A 23,209-nucleotide genomic window follows, 5' to 3' on the forward strand; every position below is an offset into this window, starting at 1 on the left:
TAGATGGTGATGGTGGTAGCAAGCATTTAGTGAATTTTCACTTCAGGTTAATACTTTATGTGGATTATCTCATTTGATTTTAGGACAGTCCTACAACATAGTTTCTGTTGTTAACTCATGTCACAGATGAGGTATCAGAGGCTCAGAGAAAAGATGTTAAATGTGATAGGAATGTAAAATTAAATACAATAACAGGAGTTTCAAGGTAAAAACCATTTTGCCTAAGTTTGGGAGTCTTGGTGAAGCCCAAATAAGAGGTTATTTGTGAAATACTTTAAAGAGTATTCTTTACACCAGTTCATCCATTCCTTGAGTAGCAGGGACTGGGGAGTTGGGCACACCTGGGTCTCAGCATGCTTAACAGTTCTGGCACTTACAGCAAATTATGCTGTCTCAGTTTCCTAATCTTTACAATGGGACTAATATTAGTGATCGTCCAGAGCTGATGTGAGGATTGATATAATGGATGCATAGTTTTTATTGCTGTGCCCATATGTTCAGTAAACAGTAGATATTTATTATAAGGGCCTATTGTTCTAGTTATCTGTTGTTGCATAACCAATCAAATAGTGTTTTAAAACAACAGTTATCTAACTCTCTTGCCCTGGTTGTACCTCAGGAATTTGGTAAGAGCCTGGCCGAGCTGTTCTGACTTGAGATCTTTAATTCAGTTGTAGTCACATATTGGCTGGACCTGGAACAGTGAGGGCCAAAGCAGGTGGGGACTGGTGGAGTGGCTGGGGCACAGCCTCTCTCTTTGTGTACTCTCAGGACTCCCTGTGTGGTGTGTTTGCATGGTCTAGTTTGATTCCTTTGTGGGGGGCGGGGGGGTGGAGCTGAAAGTTTCAAAAGTCAAGTATTCCAGGGGACAAGGCAGGTTCATATCATTTATGACCTAACCTCAGAAATCACACTGTCATTTCTGTTCCATTTTATTGGCCCCAAGGCCACTCAGTTTAAACAACAACAACAAAAACCTAGTTAATTAATTTTTATTTTAATTGCAGTATATTTAATATACATTGTTATATTAGTTTCAGGTATACAATATAGTGATTGAGCAGTTTTGCATGTTACTTAGTGCTCATCATGATAAATGTGATGTTAATCCCTTTCACCTATTTAATTCAGCTCCCCCCCCCTTTCACCTATTTAATTCAGCCCCCCCCCCCCCGCCCCCGTAACCGTCAGTTTGTTCTCTTTGGTTAAGAGTCTGTTTTTTGGTTTGTCTCTTTTTTGTTTTCCCTTTGTTTTGTTTGTTAAATTACACATATGAGTGGAATATGGGATTTGTCTTTCTCTGACTTTGCTTAGCATTATACTCTAGATGCATCCATGTTGTTGGACATGGCAAGATTTCATTCTTTTCTATGGCTGCGTAATATTCCATTCTTCTATGGCTGAGCAAATATATATACATATATGTGTGTGTGTTTTATATATATGTATATACATATGTATATGTGTATACACGTACACACACACTGCAACTTATTCATTCATTTACCCATGGACATTTGCAAGCTCACTCAGTTTTAGGGGGAGGGGACATAGACCCCACAGTTGGGAGGAGTGATGTGAGATGGGCCATCTTTGAAAATACAGTTGGCTACAGTACAGCAGAGGTGAATAAAACCTCCTCGCTCCTCTGCTTGGGAAACTGAGAGTCTATCAGGGGTGGCAGATCTGTGAACAAACAGGATTTCACTCTTATGCAGTAAGAATTTAACTCTATACTTACAAAGAATTCAGGAGAAGAACATTGGTATTAATAGCTTACATTTTTGGAATGCTTACCTACTTCACAGTAATAACCTCTTCTTGCAGTAACTCTGGGGGAGATCTGTTATTTCTCACTTTTTACAGATGAAGTGTATGAGCTTCGAAGTTGATTAACTTCTACGAAAAAAGTTGGAGAGATGGCGAATGGCAGAGCTGGAACTCAGTTCAGATTCTGAAAGTGAAGTTAGTGTTTGTAACCATTAAAACAAGCTCGTTTATCCATAAACGGACTTCTTATGTTGGACTTAGAAAGGATTTTGGTTTGGAAACTGCATTGTAGCTCCAGGAAGCCTTAAGATCAGTTAACTAGGTTGTGAAGCCCGGGCCTTTGGGACCTGCCAAGTTTTGTTATTGTTGTTGTTGTTGTTATTATAATGTTAGAATAGGAAGCATATGAATAGGAGATGTGGGAGGAAAGGAGCCTCACATTTTAAGTTTGGAATGGAATGGAGCTGGTCTCATATGTGGTACTCATGAGTGTAAATTATTGAGTTGATGTCAGGCAGCCATGAAAACTTTTTCACTAGAAAAGTGACACTCTGATTTCTATTTAATTTTTTAAAGTCTGTTTCAGTGTTTATTTATTTTTGAGAGAGAGAGAGAGAGAGAGAGCGCCCAAGTTGGGGAGTGGCAGAGAGAGGGAGACACAGAATCCGAATCCGTAGCAGGCTCCGGGCTTTGAGCTGTCAACACAGAATCTGATGCGGAGCTTGAACCCACAAACACTGAGATCATGACCTGAGCCGAAGTTGGGCACTTAAACCCACTGAGCCACCCAGGCGCCCCTGATTTCTATTTTAGAAAAATTCTTTTGGGACCTCTGTGGAAGACGCGACTGAACCAGAGTAAAACTGGAAACAGGGAAATCAGTTCATTTCCTTTACAGTGAAAGGGGGAAAATCCCTGTATAGTAATAATGAGAGTTGAGAAAAACTTTTGTTTTTTGCTTTTTTTTTTTAAAGTATTAATTTGCCCCAAATAAACAATTGGTTTTGTTGTTTCTTTATTGTTTTCCATTTTAAAAATGCTTTTGAGAGGGAGGGGGGCCATTTAGTATACCTTTTTGGAGCCCCTGCTGTATCAGGCACCAGGTATATTAATAACTCCCTTACTCATTAGGAAGACGAAAGTACTGTAGAAATACTGATGACTAATATTTATTGTGGTTTTTTTTTTTAAGCATCGCTTTTATTGGTGACTAGGGAGTATTCAGACAGAAAGATGAGGCAGCTGTGATTTCTTTTATCTTAGCTAGGGAAGAAATGTAAGTTATTTAGTTTGCAAGATGTTAAAGAAATGCTGAAGAATTGCCTTTTAAAATGGTTGATAGGTTTCAGTGGTAAATGTACTATCATTGATGGTCACTTATACTCTGTAATTTAAGGACTTGATGTAACCTATTAAATCTGCAGATTAACCCTTCCTGGAAGAGTTGTAGAAAACGGAAGTGAACAGGGATCCTATGATGCGGATAAAGGTATTGCCTTTGGAATTTTGTTACTTTTTTTCTTTGGATTCTTCATGTTAGAATAAGTACATCATAATCTTTCAAGATACTATGGGGACCTTTAGATGTATTGCAAATGCACACTTCATTGTTTCTTAAGGCCCCGTGCCTATTGTTCATGGATTTCTTGACAATTACAATTTCCTCAGTCCTGTAAAGTACTTCACAGTACTCTTTAAAGTTACTTAAATACCCTGTTTCTGTTTCCTAGGTGTTTTATTTTCTACTTCTTCTACTTTGAATAAGAGTTTAAAAGTTAGATTATGTGGGGGGTGCCTGGGGGGCTCAGTTGGTTAAGCGACTGACTCTTGATTTCAGCTCAGAACATGATCTCACGGTTGGAGAGTTTGAGCCTCACGCCGGACTCTGTGCTAACAGAGCAGAGCATGCTTGGCATTCTCTTTTTCTCCCTCTCTCTCTGCCCCTCCCCTGCCCAATAATAAATAAACTTTTTAAAAAAGTTAGATTATATGAGAAAAGATGTGGATGATTTTGGAAGCTGCAAATCAAATTTTTCTTGTATACTTTTTAAAGTTAAAACTTAATAACAGGTAAGTGAGAAACTGTTCAAAGGTGGCAATTAAAGGCCGACTGCATTTTCTTCCCATGATTGATAAGCCCTTCAGTTTAGCTATTGTCGAAACCATTTATTTTCCTTTTGTAGATGCCTCTGGATTTTTCTTTATCAGTGAATCTGAAATAAGAATACCTTGTATAGTCTTGTGTAATTTATTAAGTGAATATTTCTTGACCTCAGTAAACTAGGGTAAGAGAGGAAGGATGGTATGAAAGTTAAATGACAAAGTTATAACCCATAATATAATGTAATTAATGTGATAATGAAATATGAAACTGCCTTTCTAGGTAGTAAGTATGCTTTTAATTGCAGGGAAGTTGCATACTGAAACAAATTTATTAAATTTCAAAAGTACCCAGGGATTTAGGAAGCTGCACCTGTGGGTTTGGATTGAGTTGTTTTTGATATATACTTGACTTTCATACAGCGTGGGTTTGAACTGTGCAGATCCACTTATATGCGGATTTTTTTTTGATACGGTATTGTGTTGTAAATGTATTTTCCGTACGATTTTTTTTAACAACATTTTCTTTTCTCTTTAGTGTAAGGGCACAGCATTTAATGCATACAATATACAGAATATGTGTTAATCAACAGTTTATGTTATTGATACGGCTTCTAATCAACAGTAGACTATTCATAGTTAGCTTTTGGGGGAGTCAAAAGTTAAACAGATTTTTGACTGGGTGGGGGTTCACATCCCTAAGCTCCATTTTGTCCAAGGGTCAACTGTATTGAAATATGTTTAAGTGCAATGAAAAAGGTAAAAAATATTTTAAATTCACAGTAGTAAATAATGTAAGAAGTCTATGGGGTAACCTCGATGAAGTGATAAACCTAGTCAGGGAAAGGAAAGAAGTGCATAGGTAGAATTTGAGTCTGTCTTAGACTTTGGGGATATGTCTCTTGAGATCTCAGATAGCTTTTTAAGCTATAATTGCTTTAAGATTTTGTGAATTTTTGAAATTGCTGCTATTCATTGGATTAGATATCTTGATTTTTCTTTCCTAGTTCAGAAATAAATCTTATAAGTAGCTATGGGCTAATTCTAAGCTACTGCCTTCTCAGGTCATTGAGTTTTAGAGGTTTTGGCTTGGACTTTTAATATTACCAGTAGGTTAAGGGGATACTGTGTAAGACTAAAGCATTCTGCAGCTTTAGCAGATTAATTTCTTATACAGGTGACAGCTGAATCAGTGATTCTGAAAAACCCTATTTGAGCCTTTTTCTTTTTTTTCCCAAGGTTTTTTTTTTTTTTAATATTTATTTTACTTTTGAGTGAGAAACAGAGCGGGAGCAGAGGAGGGGCAGAGAGAGAGGGAGACACAGAACCTGAAGTAGGCTCCAGGTTCTGAACTGTCAGCACAGAGCCCAATGTGGGGCTTGAACTCACGAACCGCGAGATCATGACCTGAGCTGAAGTCAGACACTTAACCTACTGAGCCACCCAGGGGCCCAAACCTTTTTCTATCCTGATTTTTATTCACTATATAACAAGGGCATAATTTTGGAGCCCTATGAAATAGGAATACATATTTCTTGGATGTATTTGTGTGAAGTCTTTGATTTTTTTTAATAGAGCTAAGTATAAAACAAATTTATCTTTAAGGAATTTTTACCATTCGATTGCCAAAAGAAACTCCTGGCCAGCATTTTGAGGGACTGAACATGTTAACTGCTCTTCTGGCACCAAGAAAATCCAGGACTGCCAAACCACTTGTGGAAGAAATAGGTATGTTTATTGTAGTTAAGAAGAAATAAAGATAAACAGAAAATTTGGAGTGCTTTGTGTTTCTGGGGGAAGAGGGATATAGCAAATAGGAAATGGGAGAAAATGCTTCAGGTGACAAGATAAGGACATCACATGAAAATAAAACTAGCTCATTTGGTGACATATTATTTCATTTATTATTTATTTATTAAACATTTATTTATCTTTGAGAGAGAGAGAGAACATGAGTGGGGGACGGGCAGAGAGAGAGAGGGAGACACAGAATTCGAAGCAAGCTCCAGGCTTCAAGTTGTCAGCCAGAGCCCAACACAAAGTTCAGACTTGTGAACTGCAAGATCTATCATGACCTTAGCGGAAGTTGGACGCTTTACCAACTGAGTCACCCAGGTGCCCTGGTGACATATAATTTAAAGACAAAAAACACATTACTGACTCAGTGTGTCAGTCACATTTTTGGACCAGTTAAAACATCATCTCTGTCTTTTGCAAAGTAATGGCCTCTTGAGCTTTGATCAAAAGTTTATAAATTCAATGAGTTACATAAAATGAATACCGCCTAGGTCAAGAAATGGAATGTTTCCAATACCCTGGAATCCTACCCTGTGCCTCCTCCTGGTCCCTTCTTCCTCCCTCCTCTGCGGTGTTACTGCTACCTTCAGTTTTGCCTGTTTTTGAATTGTGTATATAACTCAGGCAGTATGTGTTCTTTTTTGTATGGCTTCTTTCACTTAATATTTTTGTGAGGTTTTTCCATCTATAGCTGAGGTTTGTTTGCTTTCATTGCATTTACTATTTATACATCTGACTCTTGAGGGCCTTCGGATTGGTTCCTTTTTTGGGGGGGAAGCTATGAAAAATAGTGGGGTTGGGGCACCTAAGTGGCTCATTTGGTTAAACATCTGATGATGGCTCAGGTCATGATCTCACGATTCGTGGGTTGGAGCCCCACGTTGGGCTCTGTGCTGACAACTGGGAGCATGGAGCTTGCTTCAGATTCTGTGTCTCCTCCCTCTCTGCTCCTCCCCCGCTTGTTCCCGTGTCCTCTCCCTCTGTCTCTCAAAGTTAGACGTTAAAATTTTACAAATAATGAGGTTATGTATATTCTTTTACATACCTTTCAGTGCATGTGGGCAGGCATTTTTTATACCTTTTCCCCTCCAAGTTGTACCTAGGAAACCCAGTACTTGAATAAATTAATATTTAACACATTCAGGTGCTTCTGAAGTTTCTGAGGGAGGAGTAGAAGCTGAGGATGAAGAGTTTGACTGGGAAATTGAACAGGTCCCCTATGAAGAGGTATCAGAAAGTGCTCTGAATCCACAGTACCACTATGGATTTGGAAATTTACGATCCGGAGTGTTTCAGCGGTTACAGGTACGGTTTCTTTCTAAAAGACCTTGTTGTATAGGGTTTTACCATTTTGATATTTTAATTTCAGTTCTGCTCCTACTTGGAGATCTTTAATGAAGATGATAGGAGGTGATGTATTCGGAGCACAAGTCACAGCTGCTTCTCTGTAGTGATTACACACGTTTGTTCCTTTCCGTTGCATTGGTGGTTCTGCCCAGTCACACTGTGCTTACAGATGTCAGATGTCCTGTTACTTTCTTTTTTCTCCACTTCATTCAGTATTCTAGACATGAAGTTTCCAAAACACAAAACGGAACTCCTCTTTCCTCATACTTAACTGCAAATCTTTGTGTTACACTTCTGAAAGATGAAAATGATTACGTGATGTTTTATAAATATAAATGAGAGAGAATGTTCCCGGTGAGAAGGAATTTGTGTCTTTTGATCGAATTGTTTAGTTCTTGGTGTACAGTGGGCACTTGTGTCTGTTTACTCTTGGTGGGGGTTGAATGTAATCTCTTGTTAGAACCCAATCGTTTGTCACTTAGGCTAAAAAGGAATGACATCAGTCTCTCTTCCTCAAAAAACATAGGAAATTCCGCTTTATTTTAGTTTATGGGGGGAGAATGAAATGGAGAGGAGAGATTTTGAACTATTTTGTACCTGTGTTGTTTTATAGAAAATGCCTCCCTAGAATGTTATATGATGGAAAGTATTTCTGAACCATTAGCTTGGAGTTTTGTTTCATTTTGTTTTGTTTGAATTTTAAATGAAAGAAATCATAACAGACAACTTTTTTTTTTTTTTTTCAATCCCTACCTGGGCAGAGGACATGAAATCTCTTTAGGCTGTAGTTTATTATAGTAAGACATATTTGAATTTACTAAAGAAGGGTTTACCTATGTTTTAGTCCCACTTCTGCTGCTTAGATTTGGGGTGATAGGCCAGTTATTTGATCATAAACAAGTCTTGTCTCCTCTTTATCAAATAGGGATAAATTTACTCATCTACATTGTAATAGCATTTAGAAAACTTAGGAGATGCTGCATTATTAAAACTCTTTGAAAAAGAATAGGATGCTAGAAAGACTTCTGCCTATGAAAAATATAAAATGCTCTCCAGACTCTTTGAAGAGAACAAAATTGGGATTTACTTGAGCAAATAATGCTGATTAGATACTCCCTTCAAAACCCTTATATGCTTTTTTCCCTGAATTACGGTCTCTCCATAGTCTCTCTCCCCAATCACATTTTCTGGTCATCTCTGAGGTAGTTAGAGTCCATTTTGTCTACAGCGCTAACTACAGTGAATGGACCTCACCTGTTTAGCTGAGAGCTACTTTGTGGTCCGTCACTTGGGGTTTACCTGTGTGCAGCTCTAAATGAATGCTAATACAAGTCAAGCAGGCCAAGTACAGATTGTACATTCAGATGGATCATCATTTCTGAGGCGAGGGAACTTGGTTTCTTGCTGCTGCCGTTGAGGGGAGAGCCTTTCAAGGGATTTCTGCCAGGTTGCTGAGAAGATGCTGGAATGCCATAACGTAAGCCTAGGCCAAGTCCTTTAGGTCCCAAGTTCTTGTATCTGTTGGAAATGTTCAATAAGTAATTTAGATTTATTTTAAAAAATGTTATGAAATATTCTCTGTGTCTTTCTGAATGTCTTAACTAAGGCACCAAATCTCTGGGCACCTATCACCCAGCTTTAAAAATAAATGTCAGCATAGTTAGAGCCCCTGATTACATCATTCTGTTTCCCCTCAGAAATGAAACACTGAATTTGATGTTCATGATTCTCGAGCCTTTAGCTTGATGATCTAAAATCATTAAAATGTTCAAATTTTAACTGAATGAGCATTGCTGTTCTAAGCTGTTTGAATGCATATTTTCTTCGACAGAGGAAAAAAAGAGAGCCATGGATGTGAACAAGCCCTGAGGGTGATGTAACTGGTAACTAGTGGTGCAGGCTTATAACCCATGTCTGTAGTAACGGAGTAACAGAAAGTTCTCAAAGTAAACATTTTTGTGTGTTTAGTTTTGTGACAAAACCTGATCTGAATTGATGTCTTTATTATTTTTTTTAACATTTATTTTTGAGTGGAGAGGGGGAACAGGAGGGGCAGAAAGAGGGAGACAGAGGATTGGAAGCAGAGTCTGCACCGTAAGCGCAGAGTCTGATGTGGGGGCTTGAACCCACGAGTCGTGAGATCATGAGCTGAGCCAAAGTCAAGTCGGCCCCTTAACCCACTGAGCCACCCAGGACCCCACCGATGTGAGTCTTTTATTAGTTAGTTTCTTAAATCCCGCTTAGTGTGCATATTGACAGATTTTGCCAGAGAAATAGTAATGCATTTGAATACAGGGTGCTGCCCCAGATTTAGCGGGGGTTAAATAAAATATGTAATGGGTGTGTACCAGTTAACTTCTCTAAATTCTTTAAAAGGTCTGAATGCTGAAGTTCACTCCTCTCTAGGGGGACTTGAGTAACAGGTACTGGACTACCACTGTCTGTGCATCAACAGCCAACAGCTACTGACTATGTCCCTGTGCTAGGCACTGTGCGGGGCTCTCGTGTGTATCTGTTCCATCCTGGCATCGTTGCTGTTACTTGTGCACCTTTTACCAGTGGACAAACCAGTAGATGTAGGTACTGGTTTTTCAAAATGATATACATATATTTTTTTATTGAATGATTTTTTTTTTTAATATAATTTATTGTCAAATTGGCTAACATACACTGCGTAAAGTGTGCTCTTGGTTTTGGGGGTAGATTCCCGTGACTCATCGCTTATGTACGACACCCATTGCTCATCCCAACAAGTGCTCTCCTCAACGCCCATCACCCATTTTCTCCTCTCCTCCACCCTCCCCTCAAGATTATATGTTCTAATGAATAAAACTAGAAGTTTGTGGTATTCTTCATGACCATTAAGGAATGAAAACTTTCAAAAATCCTCTGTGAACCAAAGGACACCCTCTCTGGGGTATTAACGTAGGTGTGTTTTGTGCGATAGTGGCCCCCAAATCTCACATAATTGGTGTTCCTTGCAGAGTTGTTCTGCATTCATGACTGCTCTGTGTATGACACCACTACCCTGTGCTTAAAAACTGAGCGATCATTTGACTAAGGTTAGTGGTGTGGGTGTCTTTCTGCTAGTGAAGCAATGAGAAGAAGCTGGAATGATTACTGCCTAAATACCTTTGAGAACATCTCTTCTGTTTTCAAGTGATGGACTTAAGAAACGTCAGCATTTTCTCAAAGAATGTTTTCTCACAAGTTTAGACTTTCTCTCATTCTGCCTTTGGATGGAAAATATCCAGGAAGTTTTGTTGATGGCTCGTATTTTACTAGTTTTTCCACAGTCTCTTTTTTCCCCCCTTAAGTGAAAAATAGGTTTATTTTCTTTGATGATAAAAGCGATATATATTCATTATAAAAATATAACAAAGAAAGGAAACATCATTCGTAATTCCAAGACCCAGGTATCTGCTCTTAATCGAATAATTTAATCCTTCATGGGGGGGGGATTTATAGTCGATGTTTTTTTCCCCTCCGACCATGTACACGGCATATGCTTAGAAACTTCCATATTTCATACTGATAATGAGAAGAAAAAAGAAGTGGTATTTGCTGAAACATTCTTTTTAACGTATCTCTCCCCTCCCCATCCCTTTTTTCTTTCCTTTCTAAAACCGCTGCCAGCCGCCAGGGCGCCTTTGGAAAACTGCCCCGGCTGCTCAAAGTCAGGGCCTCACAACCGGCATCAGGCGGTGGGGGCTGTCAGGAGCAACCATCCCAGAGTCTCTGGGCGCCAACCCAGCAAGCTCCCGGCACCACCGCTGCCAGCAGCCACAGGACGCTGGCTGGCCGGCCCTTTTCCTTCCCGCAGCTGCACCAGGGACCCGAGGCTGTTGTCTCCAGGAGGCCTATTGGCCAGATGTGCACACAGTTCATTTTCTCCCTGGAGGGTCTCTGCCATAGCGATGCCAAAATTTAACCTAAGCCTGATTTTCATCCTGCATGACCTTTTCTTGGCAATACCCACTTTAAATGGTTCAACTGACAGTGGCCGTAGCAGAATCACCGCTGTTCTGGTATGGCCGAACATTTCCCATCTTCTTATCTTTCTACCTTTGGTTGGTTGATGCCCTAGATGGATTTCTCTTCCCCCACGCTAACTTGGCTTTGTAGTTCCTTTTGGTTCCTCTTGAGAGTCCGGTTTGAACAGGGCCACTGTGTATGACCGTGTGTAGGACGAGCCTGGTGGGGCTTGTACTGCTGGGGATGTTCGTGTTCTTTGGGGGTACAGACTGCATAGCTACATGTGGAGGCCCTGAGTCTGGAAGCAAGAGGGGAGAGGAGGGAGAGATGAAGGACAGCTGCATTCTTACTGTCTAATTCTTACTCTCATGAGAGCAGAGACCTGGTGTGTATATTTATTTCTGGATCTCTAGCACCCCAGGCAGCCCCTCATACAGTATTTGCTGAATGAATGATTTAATACTGAAGGCCAGGAACAGTGCCAGGGATACAGTGAGGAAAAATATTGACCAGACTCCTGTCCTCATGGAATCTTCTAGTGGGAAGCTAGTCTGTAATCCTGTAAACAACAAATAAACTAGAGAATTTCAGATAGTGACAAGTGAAGGAACGGATGGGGTAATGTGGGAGACTGTGGGGTACTCCTTTGGTGAGGATGCCCAGAGGTCTCTTTGAGGAGCGACATTTGCACTGAGTCTTGAATGGTGAGAAGTGTATTGTAAATGCAAAGTCTCAGGGTTTTAGAAAGGGAAGGAAGCCTGGTATGTGGCTTGGGGGATTTGAGCCAGAAGAGGAAGGTAGGAGGTAGGCGTGAAGTACAGGACAGGGGTTAGATTGTGCAGAGCTGTGGGGAAAGTCTGGGTTTATTCTCAGTGCAATTAGTATTTTGAAATGCCTGTGGTTCCCTTAGTCTGTTTATCCTCTGAAATGTAGTTACCTACAGAAATTCCCAGATTCTACCCCATTTGTGACCTTGTATCTGGTTCAGGTGAAGTAATGAAGCAGCACATTTTAATCCCTATTTTTCTCTTTTTATTGCTACTGGCAAGTGAGGACGTGGAAGGGGAAGGAGGACAGGTATTCCCAGTAGGAAGTTGGACAGTGAGTGCAGGGAATAGCATGGAATAGGGAGACACAGAGGAAGGAATCTAATTATTGAATGTATTAAGCCTTGTACTTGATGCTTTACTCGTATTATTTCATTTAATCCTCAAAACAGCCTGTGGTAGACAGAATGATGCTCCTTCCCTCCCCATTCCCTGGCATGTCTGTGTGTGCCAGTCCCTGGAACATGTGAACATACTGCATTATGTGGCAGAAGGGACTTTGCACGTACAATTAAGTTAAGGATCTTACGATGGGGAGATTATCCGGCATTATCCAGGTGAGTCCTATCTAATCACAGGGCCTTTATAAGAAGGAGGTAAGAGAGTCAAAGTGAAAAGAGAGAAGGCCACATGATGATGGAAGCCGAGGGAGGAAGGGCATTGTCATGGGACATTTTTTTAATACACCTGCCAAGAAATGAGGAAGCTACCCTCCAAGATGAAAGAGGCAAAGCAACCAATTCTCCCTTAGAACCTTGAGAAGGAACCAGCTTTGCCTTCCCTTCATTTTAGCCCAATGAGACTGACTCTGGACTTGGGAGCTCCACACCTATAAGAGAATATATTTGTGTTGTGTTAAGGCGCTAAGTTTGTAGTAATTTGTTATAGCAGCAAGGGGAAACTAGTCCCCAGCCTCACGGTGGAGGTGTCACTAGACTCATTCACAGAAGGGAGGCTAAGATTCAGGGAGGATGCACAGTTAGACTGGAGCTGAGGTGTTTATTTTTTTTTAATTTTTTAATGTTTATTTTTAGTTTTGAGAGAGAGAGACAGAGCGTGAGTGGAGGAGGGGCAGAGAAAGAGGGAGACGCAGAATCTGAAGCAGACTCCGGGGTCTGACCCCGACACAGGGCTCAAACTGAAGAACTGCAAGACATGACCTCAGCTGAAATTGGACGCTTAACCGACTGAGCCACCCAGGCGCCCCTGGAGCTGGGTTTTAATTTCAGTTTGTCTGACTACAGATTCACATTTTTTTCTGCTTCATTGGGCTGCTTTCAGAAGTGAGTGAGTGAGTGAGTGAATGAGTACATGTATGTATGTGCAAGGAACTCCTTGGGGCTAGTAGGGAAGCAAATGTGTGACTTAAGGGTGCTGGGAAGAAGGACTTGGGGTCCATGGGCAGGAAACGGCTCTCATGGTAGCCATCTGGCTGACATGAGTCCAGTGGGCCCGGTACAACTCGACCTCTCCTCCCAAGGCCTACGGTCAGCACCTTTTCTGGCTATGTGCCTGGAGGACTTCATTTCAGGCAGGTGAGGAAGAGAGGAAGAGTCCAGACTGTCCTGCTTGGGGAAGAGATGTTTGTGGTGGGTTGCAGTGGAACTCTGAAAGCATTTTTTCATGGAGACATTGCCACAGGGTTGTACGCCCTTTAAATGGAGAGTACTCTATTTAAAGTTTATTATAAGTGGAATAAACTTGTGGGTTACCATGAGCACATAAATACTGGTTTTAATAGTATTTCTATAGGGAAATATATTCTTAATCTCCCAAAAGTGAACTGTAAAGGAACTTTTGGAATGCAAAATTTTATTTGGGGACAGCCAAGAATCTGGTTTTTGCCTGGAATGTTTGTAGTTAGAAGTATTAACGTATTCTGGACGTGACATCCAAAAAGTTTTCTGGGCCCTTTCATTGTATTAGAATGTGCTTAGGTTAAATGTTGTTGATATTACTTGAGCTAAGTGGATTGTGATAGGAATGAGAGAATTTTTTTTTTCAATGCAAAAATTTGGATTGTGTGAGGAGTGTTTATCTTAGTGTCTCCTTGGCTCCTTCAGCTTATTGTAGCTCATTTCTTTGTGGTGAGGTTGCCTCACGGCTCTCGACTTTAAGCTCGATTATTAGGCACTAACCTGTCATTCCTTTTGCCAATCTGTTTTCAGTTTCCCTCCATGACTCTCTCGAGTAATTTCCCTGGATTTCTTTTTAGTTAAGGTTCTTTCAGTTTCTATACTTCTCATTTGTGGTCAGTAATTGGAATGAGGAGGTTGAAAAAAAGATGTCGCTATAGGGATATTTTGCATTGTATGAGGTTTTTTGGCTTCATAATTCTAATAATAATAAAAAAAGATTATATGGTTTCCTAGACAGTTTTCCTACTATACCTATTTTCTGTAGGATTTGACCTAAGAAACATGCTCTGTATCTGTGTGTGTATACATCAGTGAAGACTTTTACGGTAAAATTGAATATCAGTTAGGATTAGATTTTTAAGTTTGCAGATAGAAAGTCATATACATCAAAATTGCCCTTAAAAATTCTTAAATATGCTCATAAAGTAGAACACACACAGTTTTATATGTAAGTTTTATTTGGAAATCCTTATTTGAGACCAGCTGAGTTAGTCCTTAGGAAGAAACAAAAGGAAAGTCTGCATGTAGATGTTCAAAAGTGATTAAAGTAGACAGTTTTCAGTGATACAAACAGACTTTATTTAACACTTTAGGAAGTGAACAGTCTTCACTGGGAGACTTGGAAAAATGGGCGAAAGGCAGAAAATTTTAATGGGATAAAGAATAACAAGGAAGAAAGATAGGAAATGTCTGATTGGCTAAGGCCACACAGTCAACCTTGTTTGGGGTAAGAGGGAACCAGGAAGTAAGCATAGCACCCAGGGTTGGCCTGGCTTCTGGAGATGGGCTGACTGGGTCTAGTGGATTTCTGGTCGAGCAGAGATTTATGGGCACACAAAAGTTACCTAAGGTTCTGTTTGCTAACATGGCAGGAGCATCTCCATCTTCCAGTCTAGAAATGTATTTAGGGGCGCCTGGGTGGCTCAGACAGTTAAGGGTGTGACTTCAGCTCAGGTCATGATCTCATGGTTCATGGGTTCGAGCCCCGCTTTGGGCTCTGTGCTGACAGCTCAGAGCCTGGAGCTTGTTTTAGATTCTGTGTCTCCGTCTCTCTCTGCCCCTCTCCCACTCACGCTCTGTCTCCCTCTGTCTCAAAAATAAATAAACATTAAAAGAAAAATTTAGAAATGTATTTAAACATGCTGTTAATAACTTTAAAATCTCTAGGAGTAAATGGGGAAGAGATGGAGAATTGAATGTTCCTGTTGCTTGCAGGGAGTTATTCTGTTTTTTGCTTTTTGTTTTTTGTTTTTTTAATGATGAATGTTCAGGGGTGCCTGAGTGGCTCAGTCAGTTAAGTGTCCGACTTCGGCTCAGGTTGTGATCTCATGGTTCGTGCGTTTGAGCCCCACATCGGGCTCTGTGCTGACAGTTCGGAGCCTGGAGCCTCCTTTGGATTCTGTGTCTCTCTCTCTCTGCCTCTCCTCCGCTCGTGCTCTGTCTCTGTCTCTCTCTCAAGATTAAATATACATTAAAAAAATTATGATGAACGTTTATGTCTGATATATATTGATCACTTTGTTGTACGAATTAAATGAGATAACTTATGTGAAAACTTCTAACAGGGAAGCAGTAGGTGTTTAACAAACATTTGCTGGATTTGAATCTACATGTCACAGGTAGTATTATGGCCTGCTGATCAGATTGTTCCTTTGTTTTGGCCTTTCATGCAAAATTAGATTTTTCAATGACAAAATAGGAGATAGCAATTATTCTTTCTTTTCTGGGTGTTCTTAGGATGAATTGAGTGATGTTATTGATATTAAGGATCCAGATTTCACTCCTGCACCTGAACGAAGGCAGAAACGCCTGGATGCTGAGCTGGCCAAGTTTGATCCTGATCATTATCTGTGAGTATTGAGTTTTTTGAGCGTTTAATTGACCTGACGTTGATTTGAAAATTTTTGGAGTGCCTTTTTAACTATGCTAGGCCTGTGGTTTTGGGATTCTCGAAATTAGTGATGGCTCAGAACCTTAACTGACTTTTGAATTAACCTACAAAGTGTTAAGCCTCTGTGATCTTTCTAAGATATCATTCCAGCATCGGAGAACTCTTAATGTACTTCTTTAAGTTTTTCTTTGCCAGCTTAAAAGTAGAACACTGCATTCGTGAGAATATTTATAGTTCTTCTCAGTAGACTTTTTGTTGTAATTAATGGTCTATGTAAATAAAAAGATGTTTCAGTTTTTTTTTAAGAATTTGAATCTACATTTACTACATTTCTTGGCTGATCCAGGGTTTTACCAACACTTCATTTCCGAGCACCTGTAATTGAAGATCTGAGTCTAATTAACAAATAATTGTTCATTGCGGTAGGGTATAAATAAAATCTAATTTTAAGTTTTGTTGTATTTCCCATCTGCCTTGATTGTGTCTTTTGCCATAATGTGTCACTTGCAGGCTTGTATTTGCCTAACAAACTTATCTAGTTGATGCATAGGTAAATAATCACTTGAGCATTGTGATGTCTCTCATTGGCCACAAAAGCAGTACTTCTTCCAAGTAAGGGATTGTCACCTGGCTTCTGGCTCTCTTAGGATGTGAGTCCTAGGTTGATGTAGGCCTCAATTATTATTCTTCCCAAGCTCTGGGCCAACAATTTCTAAACCATTATACATGCAGCTGTAATCATCATATTCCCTTATATTTGTATAGTGCTTTCAGCTTATCAAGTGCTCTCAAGTGATTATTTAAATCCGTTTTCACAACAGTTGGGTAAAGAAGGTTAAGGGACTTGCCCAAGGTCATACCACTACTAAGTGGCTCCGTCAGGACTTGAAAAGAGTCTTTCCATTTGTCATTTTGTATTTCCTTTTCATGTACACTATTTCAGTTTAACTGCTGTTACTCTTGTGATTAACATTCTATCTCCTGTGACACAGTGGGAGACTAATTGGAATGGCAGAAATATATCTTGTGATGTGCAAATGCATTGAGTGATGTGTAGTGATAAATGGTCAGAACTGTTCAACATCCTAGGGGGAACTGGGTAAGAGCAGGGTATGTTATATTTTGGAGGACATCTGAGAGATTCAGCTCCATTTATATTGCCATTTCTAATTACCTTTATCTCTCCAATTGTGGCTTTAAAGGTCCACTGAAGAGTAATTTGAAGAAACCTATTTAAAATCATGCTGAATATTTAAAGTGGGAAATTTCATTGTCAGCAAATTTCTCGGGCCAGCATGAAAACAGAATGAGCTTTACAAGAGTAAAATTTCAAGTGGGAGGGAGCTTAATTAGAAGAACTGCCTATCTCTTCTCTTCTAAAACTGGAAGAATAACGACATGGCCTGAGAGAATTAGGAAATTGGAATTTATAGTTAGCAGTGTGATATTATATGCAGCCCTTATTTTTCTCCATCTTCTGTGTTTCTTTATCCAGAAGCTCATTTTCTTTAATAGTATGCATGAGCTATTCTTTCCATTATTTAAAGAAGAGTTCTTACACGAGTGGTTTAAATTTAGTCATGGGCAGGTCGGAGAGTGGGAGCTGTGCAGTAAAGGTTCTTTGTGACTTCTCCAGTAACAGTAAGACTTTGGCTAATTGTAGTTTTTGTGTTACTTCTTACCCATTATTTATATTGGCTGACTGACTCACCCAGATGTGTTAATACTAGAGAAGTCCAAGTAAAATTCTTTTAAATTTTCAATTAAAAAAATTTTTTTTTAGCTCAGTGCTTTTTAAATTGTTCTTAATGGTTAACACAGTGGAGTTTGCTTCAATTTTTACCTACCATGCAGACAATACATTGCGTGTGTCATGTTAGACATTTATGTACGTGAATGTAGTGTACATGTGTAATACATAATATATGTCATTGTGAAGTATATGAGACTTTCAAGTTGTGTGACTTCTTACTGGTCGTGATGTCTCGTCACGGTGTCTGATATTTTACAGGCTTAAGGAAAACTAATTTTAATTCTATCCTAAGGCAGAACACAGTGAGGTAAATTCAGTATATAGAAGAATTCATACCTTTCAAAGGCACATATAAATGACTTAGGATAATAATTATTTTTTAGGTCTTGTGTTGTAAAATCTAGAGGCCATTCTGTGATGTTATTCCTTGCTGTGTGTTTTGCAGCCCAGCAGAATACTGGGCATATAACAGATGATCCATAAACATGCATTGTTTTTGATTGTCTATTTTTTGCTGTTTGTAACTCCTTTTGGGCATTATTTTTACACTACAGTTTGTTGAAGGTATCTGGAAACATTCTTTAATAGGCCTTCCTGTTTTGCCTATCATCGCCAAGTTTTCATATTTCTCTTGCCGAGAGTGGTTTTTCTTTCCTTCCCTAGGCATATTGTTTTTTTTAATTGTCAGCATATCTTTTACCTGAACCAATTCATAAATCTGCCTATGTCCTTCTTTGGGAGAAAATAGAAGAATTGAGTTAGCATTCTAAATATCTGTGAGATGAGAAGAGGTACAAAAATGATCCCTAGCATTTGGGGTGCCATTTTAAATTGTAACTTTTCAGTGCTGTAAATTTGTTTAAGAGTTTGATACACTCATCTGGCTTTTGGATTAATTGAGGAATGTCAAGGCTCTGAGTACTAATGATGAGGCTGGGAAGAAGATCACTTGCTTCCAGCATGGCTCTTTATTCAAAACGGCAAGCTTAGGAAAAAGCATTAGAGGAAAATCTCATCGATTTCTTCTTTCACATATGCACTAATTTGTTCAACAAATCCCAGTTTGAATGAACTGCATGCCAGGCAGAGTCACACATACTGAGGATTTGTGTGAATACCACAAGGTCACTGCATTCATGGGGCTTACTTTCTAGTGGGGAAGGAGACAAGATTTGGATTGTGATAAGTGCTCTGGAGAAAAGTCACGTTGTTAAGGGTTTGGAGAGCGACTGGGTATTTGCTGACCTCCTCTGCTGAGTGTCCAAAATTGAACTCATCATTTTTACCTGGAAAGTCTTCCTGCATTTTCTGTTCGGTGGAGTGTACCATTTTTCACTCCAGTCACTCAGGGTAGAAACCCGGGATTTATCTTCGACTCCTTTCTTTCTCCACACTTCTAATCCATCCAGAAGTGGTACCATTTATCTCTTTGCTGTTTCCTTCACTCAATCTCTTTCTGGTCCTCCTATATGTCTGGCTTAGTGCAGCAGTCTCATGACTTCGTATTTGGTGTATCCACCTCCAGCCTGGACTCCTGCAAATCCATCAACCATAAAACCACCAGTATCATGTCTTAAGTACTGAAAGTGAACATCTGCTTTAAATCTTCACTGGGTTCTCCATCAATTAAAGTATATAAACTTCTACCTCCTTAGCACGGTGTAGAAAGTTCTCTGTGACCTGGACTGTGCTTACGTCTGGAGCTTCTCTTTTGCCTGTCCCTGTCTACCCTATACGCTGCAGCAGTAATGAATTTTAGTTATTTCTCTGCCTGTACCACGCCACTTCTTGCACACTTTGTATTCATGATGCTCCTGTGACAGCTGTTTTCTCCCTTGCTCCACCTAGCTTGGATAACTTTTATCTTTTAAGACTGGGCTCCACTGTCACCCCTTGGCACACCCCCTCTCAGACTGGCAGAGGAAGCCCTCCTCGGGGCTTTCAAGTGACAGATCATCTTGATGTTACAATATTCTCTCTTTGTATCCATTCCCATTTCATTGTGGAGCCCTGAAGGGTCAGGAGTGTCTTACTGATCCTCATCTCCCTGATGCTGCATTTTCATGGGGCACACGGTAAATGCTCATTGAGTGAATGACATTTAGAAACTTGAAAATAAATTCATTTTGGAAAGTAGAACATTGGTCAACTTCAGATCTTGTTCACAAAACTCTTGAACCATGGACAGTGTAAAGGATAAGCCATCACATTTTCAACTATTGGGACTATATTAGTGAGATTTTACTCAAAAGAGTCATTTAAACATTTTGAAATTTTTAGAGGGAGGGCGTGGAAGTGGTAGATTTTACAAGGTCTTGTTTTGTTTTTTTTTTCCCATCACTTCTTCTAGGGAGACCCAGAATCATTTTAGATGGGCTCTTCAACTCTTGACTTGTGTCATCAGCCCTCCAGTATGTGGAGTCCTTTTTTCTCATTCTCCCAAGTTCTCTCTGGGTGATTGTGTGTTCTCCCTTGGCCTCCGTCACTGTCTAAATGCTCACGATTCCATGTGTCTCTCCTGAGCATCAGATCTGTGTGGCTAACTGCCTATTGCGCCAGTCTCTGTATGTCCTGCAAGGATGTCTCAAACTCAGCCTGTTCTAAGCGGAAGTCTCCAGCTATTCTGTTTAGTGTCCCTGTGTTCCTGTCTCGTCAGAGGGCACTGTTGTCCACTGAACTGTCTCAGCTGGAATGCTGGATATAGACCTTGACTCCTGGCCCCCTTTATGTCTACATCCTAAGGATTCTAGCCTCTGACTGTAGCTCAGATCCACTTTGCTCCACGTCCGTTGCTACTACGCCCTTCCAGGCCTCCATGATTTCTGTGCTCTGGGGCTTGCTCCTAGACCATGTTCCAGACCAGTGAGAGCAGTGGGCCAAAGCACACTGATATGAGACCCATATGTAAAAGGTTTTAAGTGTCTAGTCGTTTTTAGTGACAAAAATCCACTAGATTTTTTGGACATGGCTTACAGTGTTGTTGTCACTACAGCGTATTGTTTTCAGCTATCCTCAACTCCCCTTTGCCCCCTTAAACGTGCCTTCTTGTTTCCTGGCCTTTGCTACCTATTCTTGTAGCCAGAATACTCTCTCCTATCTGTCTTAGTCTAGTTAACTGTTTATTGTCGTTCAGCTATTGGCTTAGATAGTCTTCCCTTCAGGGACCTTCCCTGTCATCCCAGTTTGACTTTGCCATAGATGCTCGTACTGTTAGGTCATAGTAGTTACATAGCACTTATATTGTGACTGCTGGGCCCTCCTATGACACTGTAAGTTCCGTAAGGACCCTGACTGCATGTTCTTGTCAGCCGTGTAACCCCAGTGCCCAAAATGGAGTCAGTACTACTGTTGCCACAGGGTAGAGTCACTACTTCCTGTTGACTTTTATTAAAGCATTTTAGCTGTTTACTTGTAGTACTTAATCTTTTTGAAATATCTGTCATGTACCTGACAAAAATTGATAATTGAGAATTACTATTTCAAGATCATTGCTATTCGGTTTTGTCCCATATGTACTTTTATTTCCTCAAGCATAAAAATGGAATGTTTATATTGGTTAATGGCTTGGATTCTGGAGTAAGACTTAATTGGGTCCAGATCCTGGCCACACTTCTTCCTGGTTCTTTGACCTTGGCCATGATATACAACTTTTCTGACCCTCAGTTTCCACCCATGTAAAATGGGAGTATTAGTAGTACCCCCTCCCTATGGGGATGGTGTGAAGATTTAAGAAAGTGATGGGTGAAAAGTATTTAGTGCAGTGCTTGGCATGTATGAAGAATTCAGTAAGTTATCTGATTTTCTAATCAGAAATTAACTCAGTTAATAACTCAGTTATCTGAGTTTCTAATTTTAGAAAGATTTCATTATCTCAGTTGAGAGAAAAAATATTTCAGGTCATAAAACTATCAGCTAGAAAATCAACCTGTGAAAACAACCAATTCCTTGAGTTTCTAATTAACTGACATATAAATGAATTTTTCACCATGAGTTCTACTTTTTTGTTGTTCTGTTCCCACGAATACCAGTTTTCAGCCTTGAATGCAAGGTGGTAGAATTTCTGAATAAATGTCCTCCAGGAACCTATTTTGAAGGTAGCGGTTATTTTGCAAGTTAAAACCCAGAAAGTGAAGTACACGCAAATTAATTTTCTCTCCTTTACAAACGTTGCTTTGTTCTTTTCCAATAGTTTTAAGCCAAGGGACTATTAGGACTAGCAGAGCTAAGTAAGAGAAATTGCATCTTGGTAGAAAGTATGAGGGTGCATGCTAATAAGTGGTGTGTGTGTGGGGGTGGGTGGGTGTGCAGTATCTCGTATTTCCTGTTGATTATTTTTTTTTTCCTTTGGTAGAATTAAAAGATTATTTCCTTTATTGTAACCTTACCAGAACAGGTGGTACTTAAAAACCTAGCCCAAGTTCAGTGCTTCAGTCCATTTTGTGTTCAGATTTGCCTCATCCCATGCCAGTGCAGTACGGGGGTGGGCCTTCAAGGGAAGGACTGGTGCTTTCTCCACTTTGTTTCTGAGGAGAGCAGAAATGTCACATATCCCTTTAGTCTGACCCCAGCTTTCGTTTTATGGTGATTAGTGACCACTCAGAAAGTGAACACAGTGCTCATTTCCTTGATCTGTACTTTGAATTAACAATCTCTGTTTCTAATACCAAACGTAAGGAGTTAAGATAAAATTAAAAGAAAAATGAAACTCAGCTCAATTCTATGTAACAAGCTCGTTGACTGTTTTCTTTCCAGAGCTGACTTTTTTGAAGATGAGGCTGTTGAACAGATTTTGAAGTATAATCCTTGGTGGACTGACATATATTCAAAAATGATGGCCTCTTTGGGAAAGAGTCAGGAGCAAGAAAATCATGCTGCATTAGGTAAGCAACTTAAAATTAGGCTCATCTGTTTCCCGTCTTCCCTGTTACTAAGCACACAGTTGTAATTCTCTCATGGAGGGAAGATATTCTTTTGGTTTGCTAATTTTGGAAATGGAGTCTTCACCCCAGACTGGAAAATGCTACTCGATGATTAGACTGGTCTTGGAACAGTCTTTTGAAGTATAGTTGAATCATTGGGATCCTTTAAAAAATTTTTATTTTTTAAGTAAATTTAGGGACATGAACACACAGGACATCTGTAATAGTTGAATAATCTGCTTAAAAGATCTGAACATTCCACTGTAGTAAGGGCATTTGAGTATTAGCAATGGTGGGAAAAGACCTAGTTTTCATTCCCTTTGTCTGTTGATTGAATTGGATATGTCCTCTCCAAGTTTTTCATGATATTACATCTGTATGTTAGAATTATAACAGTTTCAGATAGATCAAGAGTAGAAGGCCCATGTTTTGCGGTATACTGATTTGGCTTTTATTTCTGTATTAAAAACAGTAATCACTCTTAACAGTTTTAGGGTTTTTTCAGTGCATATACCAACATCTGAATATTAGCTGTAAGAAATTTATAATCAGACTCACACGCACTCTGTTCTTTCTTGACTTTCTCCAGTGTGTAGCACATGTTGTACCTCTTCCATGTCGGGCATGTAGGGTTCTTCCTGAGCTTTTAATAGCTGCCTGGCATTCTGTTGTATATTTTTATCATGATCAAT

At 39.7% G+C, this 23,209-nt stretch overlaps 1 protein-coding gene across 2 annotated transcripts in view; it reads left to right on the forward strand.

Annotated features, from left to right (window-relative positions):
• The window catches only part of SHQ1 (SHQ1, H/ACA ribonucleoprotein assembly factor), a 99,542-nt gene that overhangs the window by 1,573 nt on the left and 74,760 nt on the right, over nt 1-23,209 (forward strand). The window contains exons 1-6 of one of the 2 annotated variants that reach the window (XM_053219056.1): nt 1,194-1,965; nt 3,195-3,259; nt 5,476-5,598; nt 6,812-6,972; nt 15,692-15,804; nt 22,351-22,478. In XM_053219056.1, the coding sequence (XP_053075031.1) occupies nt 5,535-5,598; nt 6,812-6,972; nt 15,692-15,804; nt 22,351-22,478 (466 nt within the window). In that variant the 5' untranslated portion in view covers nt 1,194-1,965; nt 3,195-3,259; nt 5,476-5,534. Of the gene's footprint in view, nt 1-1,193; nt 1,966-3,194; nt 3,260-5,475; nt 5,599-6,811; nt 6,973-15,691; nt 15,805-22,350; nt 22,479-23,209 lie in introns of those variants that run through there. The other variant, XM_015066050.3, reaches the window with a different exon arrangement.

This window comes from Acinonyx jubatus, chromosome A2 (assembly GCF_027475565.1).
Source record: "Acinonyx jubatus isolate Ajub_Pintada_27869175 chromosome A2, VMU_Ajub_asm_v1.0, whole genome shotgun sequence".
In the NCBI taxonomy this organism is placed as follows: Eukaryota; Metazoa; Chordata; class Mammalia; order Carnivora; family Felidae; genus Acinonyx; species Acinonyx jubatus.